Source organism: Pelecanus crispus, chromosome 11 (genome assembly GCF_030463565.1).
Source record: "Pelecanus crispus isolate bPelCri1 chromosome 11, bPelCri1.pri, whole genome shotgun sequence".
Taxonomy (NCBI): Eukaryota; Metazoa; Chordata; class Aves; order Pelecaniformes; family Pelecanidae; genus Pelecanus; species Pelecanus crispus.
Genome location: NC_134653.1, coordinates 26,384,351 through 26,392,731, shown reverse-complemented (window position 1 = coordinate 26,392,731; position 8,381 = coordinate 26,384,351). Strand labels below are relative to the sequence as shown.

General features: G+C 48.6%; 3 protein-coding genes across 3 annotated transcripts; 1 reads left to right on the top strand and 2 right to left on the bottom strand.

Moving 5' to 3' along the window:
- GATC (glutamyl-tRNA amidotransferase subunit C) lies at window positions 1–2,426 on the bottom strand. The gene is made up of 4 exons (XM_075718816.1): window positions 2,247–2,426; window positions 1,734–1,900; window positions 1,293–1,396; window positions 1–903 (listed from the first exon to the last, which is right to left on the bottom strand). Exons 1-4 carry the CDS (start codon window positions 2,424–2,426, stop codon window positions 848–850), a joined length of 507 nt encoding a protein of 168 aa, XP_075574931.1. The 3' UTR covers window positions 1–847.
- Window positions 2,427–2,531: 105 nt separating this feature from the next.
- Window positions 2,532–4,958, top strand: TRIAP1 (TP53 regulated inhibitor of apoptosis 1). The gene is made up of 2 exons (XM_075718796.1): window positions 2,532–2,690; window positions 3,172–4,958. The coding sequence occupies exons 1-2, from the start codon at window positions 2,544–2,546 to the stop codon at window positions 3,253–3,255; spliced, it is 231 nt and encodes a 76-aa protein (XP_075574911.1). The 5' UTR covers window positions 2,532–2,543; the 3' UTR covers window positions 3,256–4,958.
- A 1,107-nt stretch (window positions 4,959–6,065) lies between these two features.
- COX6A1 (cytochrome c oxidase subunit 6A1) lies at window positions 6,066–7,454 on the bottom strand. Its single transcript, XM_075718808.1, has 3 exons — window positions 7,352–7,454; window positions 6,908–7,047; window positions 6,066–6,330 (listed from the first exon to the last, which is right to left on the bottom strand). Exons 1-3 carry the CDS (start codon window positions 7,452–7,454, stop codon window positions 6,244–6,246), a joined length of 330 nt encoding a protein of 109 aa, XP_075574923.1. The 3' UTR covers window positions 6,066–6,243.
- Window positions 7,455–8,381: the final 927 nt, after the last annotated feature.

Below are 8,381 nucleotides of genomic sequence, written 5' to 3'. Positions count from 1 at the left end.
TTCACACATAATTACATTCTTTATTTACAACAAGCTTAGCCACACAGGGTATTTTAAATAACACAAAGAACTGCAATGCTTCATTTGAAACAGAAAAATGGTTTAATCCAGGAAATATCGCTAGTATCGCTAGAGATACACGTCTGGTGTACAGAAATATTTATGGCAAAGACTTTTTAATTTTAGAGCAGCTATTTCTGTGTATGAAAAGTTCTTTCTCAAATTATGTACAACTAGAATCTATTTGTGAGAATTAAAATACAAAGTGGGAAATAGAAGGTAACCCACACAATACTCAACAGAAGCAAAATATTTGAGTGAATCATCTTCTCAAAGCGCCTTTTCTTCCGTAATGAAAATCTGAGTTCTGTCCGTATGTCAAAGAGATACTCAGCAATGTTACAGACTCCTCCATACCACAATTTGTTACTTCTGACAGGGTGAAAGCCAGAGTTCAGCTAAAGGTGAGAAATAGGCAAATACAATCTTCCAACCTCTCCTGTTTTCCTGACAAACTTGTTGAGGAAAAATACAGTGTTTTGGGTTTTTTAATCATCACCCATTCTCCTTAAAGCCTTTAAGTGATACAGTGTCTTAAAGAGTAATATCAAATTCACTTTGCTAAATAAAAGCACAAAGGTCATCTGTCATGCTGCCTTCCAGCTTCATAAACACTGAACATTTCAGTAGCACTACTAAACTTTTTATACCTTACTCCTTCTCTAAATTGTTTTGCAAGTGCTCTTCTTTTTGTCAAAATGCATGCCAGGGTTTCTCAGCTGTGACTGCACAAACCTTAGTTTTCCCAAATAAAATACCAAAACAGTGTTTGGGTTCTGGGCTTTCACTAAGAGGCCTGCAGAAAAGTGTCTCGTTCTTCTAGCTTTGGTAAAGGGATGTTACCTGATAGAAAACAAGAAGAAAGTTGTGTGAGAGCAGCTGTAAGTTACCGTCTGGGTAGTAGAGCTTAGCAGAGCAGCAGAGAATAAACTGCTTCTCCAGTTTATTCTACATACTTACAGGCAGCTTAGATTTCCTGCACAAGTAAGGAAAGTAAGTCCTGTCTGACTTGTGTAAATAATCGCTCAACATGTGCAGTAACTTTAGAGTAAGGTTAGCTTCTGTACTGCTTTTGGACTAGTAGATTGCAATTTGGTTTTTTTCAGATGGTTTCTGTTATTTATTTTAGTACTTCCTTATTACTAGCTAATATTTCTGAAAGTAAATGCAGTTATGGCAGGTTACATTCCAATTCAAGCAAAATGGAGAGGTTTTTATAAGCAAGACAATACCTGGTGGGGCTACAAAATATTCCTCTACTTTCTCTCTGGCATTTTTCAGCAGCTCATTCGTGCAGTTGCCTTCTGTAACATCATCTTCTCTGAGATACAGACACCTGAAGAACAAAGATTACTAGCCTGTCTTTAAGCTATTCTATGAATATGAAATGTCAAGCGTGGCTTATCTCTAAACCTCGTTTTGATCTTAAGTACTGGAACATGATGACTCCACTAAGAATGTCACGGACAGGTATCTGGGGAGCAGTGTGCGCAGATCATTCATGAGAAGTAAGATACGCGATGGAATTGGAGTTCCTCTTTGCTGTGCTTACGCATAAAGGTCATGGGTGCCAATGATATCTTCCTTCCACACAAAACCGCGGTAAGACTTTTCTGTAAGCCAAACACATAACCAGGGTGATCCCCAGGGAAAGGCTGCTGTGATTCCATTACCTGTCCTCCAGCACTGAATCCATCGGTTCTACTCCGTCGGTGTTTACTTCATGAAGCTGATCAGCAAACTGGATTGCTTTCTGCAGCCGCTCTACACCCTCTGCATCACGGAAATCAACCAAGGCCAGGCGTTCCAAGTGATCCAGCACTTCCACCGTCACTTTTTGCTGTACAGAGAGACAAATATGGGCGAAGAAGGCAAAGGTGAGCAAGTTTAAAAGTGCTACTTTTCGGTTTTGAACTAAAAACTTGTTACATGGCAAACCCCCGAGTTTACATCTGCAGGGACACGTTGATTTATTGCACCTTCTCGAAAATTAACTTTAATCGAACTCAGTTTTTCCTTCTTCCAATCTCCTGCCCAGCGAAGGGCAAAGCGGAGCTGGCGCTCGTTCCGGTAACTCGGCCCGGGGCAGAGGGGGGCCGGCAGGAGGAACCCCCGGAGCCGCGTTTCGGGGCCGCACTCGTCCCTCCCGTTCTCCTGCGGGCGCAGCTCGGCCCGAGCTGCCCTACCTGCGGGGGCGGCCGCTGCCGGCCGTGCCACCACGCCGGGCGCGGGGGGACCTGCGCGGGGGAGGCGACGGGCGCCGTCGGCGCGGCCCAGGCTGGGAGGACCCGCAGCGGCAGCCGCCCCTCCCCAGCCCCCCGGGCCCGGGCCGCGCCGGGCGCCGTGCGGAGGAACAGCGCCCGCATGGCGCGCTAAGGGCGGTGCCCCGGCGCGTCACCTCTCGGCGCCGGAAGCGCGTCAGAGCGGGGGCGCGGCCGGCCCGGCGCTGTTGACAGGGCGCGGGCGGGCGCTCGGCCGCCGCGATGAACAGCGTGGGCGAGGCGTGCACCGAGCTGAAGCGCGAGTACGACCAGTGCTTCAACCGCTGGTTCGCCGAGAAGTTCCTCAAGGGCGAGAGCGCCGAGGACCCCTGCGGGCAGCTCTTCAAGCGCTACCAGCTCTGCGTGCAGGTGCGTGCGGCGCTGCCGCCCGCCCTGCCCGGGTCGTTGCCGCCGGTTTGGCGCACGGGTGCCCTCCCGCCGCCCCAAGCGTTTTTCCGCCGCACTTACTCTCCTTGCCGCTCTCCCGGTAGCCGCGGGAGGAGGCTCCGCCCGCAGCTGCGCGCCTCACCGCGCTGCTCCGGATTTTCTCTTCTCTCCTGTTTCTGCCGGTCACGACGTGTAATACTGTCCAGGTGCCTCTTACCGTCCTTTTCCCGCTAATGGGACTTCTTAAGCCTGCTGGTTTAGAGGCTGCAGTACGTTTCTGTGATAGGATCTGGACTGTAGTTCAGCACGAGTTCTCAGTGTATGCTTGAGCATCTCTAATATTGAAGCTTTATCCAAATTAGAGTACTTTTTCTAGATTGTGTTTTGTGCCAAAGAGTATGTTGCTTCGCACTGTAAAGACATGTCAAGTTTAATTTTTTGGTTTTGTTTTTCTTCTTTTCAGAAAGCGATCAAGGAAAAGGACATACCTATTGAAGGCCTGGAGTTCATGGGCCCAAGCAAAGGAAAAACTGAAAACTCCTCTTGACCTCAGCCGTATGGATGGAGTCACTAATACGAGCCTTTGGACTAAGCAACATCGCCAGGCACCCAGACAAGACCTTTGTTAAACTGCTTTCTAGGAAACCAGGAATCTTCTCTGCTTGTGAAAATGAACAGCCACAAAAAAAAAAAAAAAAAAAAGAAAAAAGACTGGATCATGTGGTAACTAATGCCTCCTTCTCAATGAATTCTGGTGGTGGTTCAGCATCTAACAGCATGAAAAGCCGTTTGGACTAACTTCCTATTGAATGTACTCTATGATGGGAGAATACTTATTAGAGTGGGCTGAGACAGTATTTGCTTTGTGATCAGTTTCTCTTGCTTATTTATATAACACTTTAAAGTGTTTAAAAAGAGCATGAAGGAGGTTGATTTACTTTGTCTCATCTCTATGCTGCTGAATTTTGGTGGAAGAACTTTGTTTTATATGATCCTGAATGCTGAGGGGCTAAAGTGTTGTTTTGTATCAGCAACAGTGATGGTATAAAAGCACTCTATTGGATCTGCAATAACTTAGATAAAATAAATATAACCAGGTTATATTTTGTGAAGTAGATAACTGTCCAATAGAATCTGATTGTGACCTCTAGGAGGGACGGAGGTGGCCTGCAACAGAAGCTGAAGAGACACTTTTAATGCAGAGGCTAATTCTTCAGCCCTTTCTGAGGTACTGAAACCATCCTGAACTTGAATTCTCTCCTTTAGCATTACGCGTGCCTGCAGTAAAACTGCAACGCAGCCCTGGCTGTCCTTTTCCACACTACCACAAAGCACCAGCCTGGCCACGATCACTGACTTTGGCTTGTGGTAGTTAAAGCCTGTGTTGAATGAGGGAAACATCAGGTTGAAGCTTGACAGCTGATAATGTTAAAAGCCCTGGCTGCCGCTTGGGGATCTCACCTGCTCACGAAGCTGCTCCTGAACTGTGTGTACTTTACACCTAGGAAAGCAAACCAACGTTATTTGTACGGGCCTGTAAACTGCTGAAATGCTTGCAGCAGCTAGAAAAAGGGTGTTTGGAAGAGAAGCATGGGATCAGGATCCATCCTGTCCAGTGGCCCTGTAAGCACTGTGGCAGGGGAGATTTCCCTTGATCCTCATACAGGGATGGGCAAAAGCTGTCCTGTCTCATTACACCAACACAGGTGAAAGAGTAAAAAATATTGTGGTCTGGGGACGAAAGAAAAGTCAACTTCCTAATTCTCCTAGTTACAGTGAGGAAAAAAGTGAGCTTCACTCTCTTAGCTTTTAAGCACTACCAGAAAGATCATTCAGAGGTTTTACTTTTTTAAAAAATTAAAAAACCCCATTGTTCTCAAACGTAATAGCTGGCTTGTTTGCACCACAGCCCCTGAGTAATGACCCCAGACACCAAGATTAGTGTGGGACTTGTGCAGAAGATCGGAACTGCAGCAGGCTGGGGCTCATTCCCCGTGCCTTCAGTGGTGGCCTGAAGATGTTAGCTGGAGCGCAGTCAGGTAGCCTGGGTTAGCCACACTCCTGTTCTCAGGTGCATGAGGCAGCTAGTGCAATGTCAGTATGAGGATTTAATGTAGCACTAAAAAAACAAGCTGTTGATGCTTAAACTGCTGGGTCATTCAGGTATAAAAATAGTTAAGGGAAAGGTCTTTCTCAGAGCACCATAAATAGCATTCTGGGCACTGCCACAACACGTAGCTTTTTTTTTTTTTTTTTCCCTAAGGAGTAACACATACAACCAGTTTGCTTTTCTATGATCTTCATGTAGGAATAAATGTAGCGCAATTTTGTCAGTTAGCTTTAAAACAACTATGTCCACTAGTGCCTTGTTCTGTGCTTTTAATACAGAAAAGCTTGTCTTAGCAGTCATTTTACTAGTAAGTGGATGAAATAAATTGCATTGAAACCTGCAGAAGGGTGTCCTGCAGTGCCCACTTTGAGATTCTCACTTGCTATCCATCACTCCTTTCAGCAGCCAGATGCCAAGCCTGCTGCTGCATTCTTCCTTTTGGGAAAAACAGTATTAACGACAGCTAAGACATAGTGCTCTCTTTCATACCATGCAAAAAAATACAGAAGTTGCAGAAGGACATGGAAAATGGTTGAGTTGCAGAGAGGAAAAACTTCAAAATAACATTGTACTGGAACAGACTCTGGGCTTTAGAATTGGCTGTTAACTATGGAAGATAATTAAGCTCTTCTAGCTTAAGAAGCTTCTGAGTGACACAGTATACATTATACAGATGTATGCAGTGGAGCAAAATTTGTGTTTTCATTTGTAACAGTGTATGAGACTTTGTACAACCAGACTGCAGCTTTATGAAAAGCAGAGTTGTGAGCAATGTACGTGCTGATATACTAGAAAGTTTGATAGCTGAAGATTAACATTGTGAAGGCACACAGAGCTTAATTAAACATCTTTGCTGCCACTCCCTGTCCCAGAAAGGGCTAAGAGAAAATTGCCTTCATGACTCTTAATAAATATTGCAATAGCTGACTACAGAGAATATGCTTCAGTAAATACTGAATTTTAATCTACAGTATTAGCCTGATACCTGTTCATCTGGCTGTGAGCCGAGGGTTTAGAATGAGCAGTTAAATCAGATATGAAGAACGCAAAATTGAGTAATGTCCTATGCTGAATGCGTTCCTGTTGTTAGCATTATCAGATACAGGAGCAGATATTAACATTCAGGCAGTCAAATCCCTTTGCTCCTGCACCGTATCCTGTGGGAAGCCTCAATGTTGTAAGCAAACACTGAACTAAAGAACTTCTAAGGATTCCGATTAACAAAAAAGTCAGATCCTAAATTCAAGTTCAGAGTTGTTTATTTAAAGGACCTCTACACAAGTACAGACGGAGGCCATAACGCCATTCAGCTTCATCGTAGAAGGAATGTGGAGTTTCTTAAATGATGGTTCCCTAAACAATGGTTCCCACACAACATTCTGGTCCAAGACAGGAAGAGCCGAAGTTCTGGCTGTGGTCAGGATCTTAGTTTTCATCTTCATAACCGGTTGGGAGAGCATTAACATGGGGGTTGTGGAATAGAGTTTTGTTCCCATCACCCCAGGGGAAAGGCTGTTGAAAGAAGAAAGAAAATAAGCCACTGGCAGCTAACCAGACAATCTCTGCAGCACAGGAAATCAACAGCAACGTGGACTCAAAACATCACACAGCTTGACAGGCTGATGAATTAAGCAAGTTGGCATCTGCTCCTGGGCTGTAGGAAGCAAGAGTTGGAAAACAGTCTCCCTTAGCTGGGAGCCACCGTCTCTAGACAAGATGATCTTTGCTCTTAAACATCAACTCTGCTATACTGTGAGGACCCCAGTTTTGAGAATTTGGGATCTCCTCTGTTAGCTTTTAGATCTGTATTAGTTTAAGGCAAGTACAGCAGCTCTAGGGCTGAAACGTTTTTCAGCAAGACCTTAGCAGGATTACTTGGGGGTGGGAAGGCCTGTGAATACCACGGGTACTTCATCTGAGCTGCGAGAAACTCTTTTGCTGCCTCAGAAATGAAGCCATGAGTTAAGATCGTGGCTACGTATGCAGCACCTCACGTAGCGGACAAGAAAGCAAGAGACGCTGTAGTCATCTCAGATGAAGCTCTCAATCACGGGAAATAAGAGGGCTTTTAAACAGCAGGCGAACGTACCTTGGTCCTGATCCGGAGGTGAGCGTAAGGAACAAACTCGGGTCGCTCGTGCTCGTGCTGTGCTTTCAAGTAGCAGTTCAGCATGCAAACGCCAACCCCGGGCAGGGCCACGACAAAGGTCAAGAGCTTCCACAGGCGGGCTAGTAGGAAGCGTTACACGGATTAGAACACTAGTCACCATTTCCAATAGCGTTAGCGCCCTGAGAGCATGTTAAATGCAATTAGTACATTAACGAGGAATTACACTCCGCGTCCCCCTCCCTGTTTTTAGCAGGGAGAAGAGCGCGCTCCCCTCTCTGGCGGGGATCCTGGCCTCACGATTCAAGCCACAGCTCTCCCGCAGAGGCGGCCGCCCCGCTCGCCGCAAAGGGCAGCGGCCGTCAAGGGCAGCGGCGCGCCGCCCGCGGGCCGCGGCTACGCCCTCGCCCCGAAGAGCCCCGTTACCTCCGCCGCCCTCGTGGACCGCGGCCGACATGCTCCGCCCCGGCAGGCAGCGCGGGGCGGCGGCGCCGAGCAGCAGCCGGGAGACCCTTCCGAGCGCCGCCATCCCCCAGCCTCCGCGGCGCCCACCGGAACCGGAACGGACGGCGGCCGCCAGGGGACACAGCCGCTGCGCGCGCCGCCGCCCGCCGGGCCCGAGCATGCGCGCTGCGCGCCCACCTCCAGCCCGACCTTGAGCGGCAGCGGGCGGAGGTCGCCTTGCTGCGCATGCGCTGTCGTGGGGGGGGGGCGTGACCGTTAGCGACGTAGGCGTCGTGGCGCGTCGTTAAGGGGGGGAGGACAGGCGCCATTTTGGTGCTGAGGGGTGAGGGTCGGTGGGGGTTAAGGCGTGGAGAGGCCGTGCTGTGAGCAGCCCCGGGGCTGTGGGGATGTCGCAGGCGCGAGGGGCCCGAGCTCATCGAGCGGGGCAGCCCCGAAGGGAGCGGAGGAGCCTGGTGCCCTGGGGGTGGGGGGCTGCAGAGGGGCGCAGGAGCCGTCAGGCTGGGGCACAGAGAAGGGCCTCTGCGGTGGGGTGGCGGTGGCAGCTGGCGGTGATTTGTGCTGGCTTCTGCTGGGTGTTGAAAGGCAATGCTGGGTGGGACCTGCGACCACAGAGCTCCACAGAGCAGAAGGAAACTGGAGCACAGGCCTTATGAGGAGTGGCTGAGGGAACTGGGGTTGTTTAGCCTGGAGAAGAGGAGGCTGAGGGGAGACCTTATTGCTCTCTACAACTACCTGAAAGGAGGTTGTATTGAGGTGGGTGTTGGTCTCTTCTCCCAAGTAGTTAGCAATAGGATGAGAGGAAATGCGCTTAAGCTGCGCCAGGGGAGGTTTAGGTTGGAAATTAGGAAAAATTTCTTTACGGAAAGGGTGGTCAAGCATTGGACCAGGCTGCCCAGAGAGGTGGTGGAGTCACCATCCCTGGAGGTGTTCAAAAGACAGGTAGATGTGGCACTTCAGGACATGGTTTAGTCTAGTCTACCCTTGATTGGCT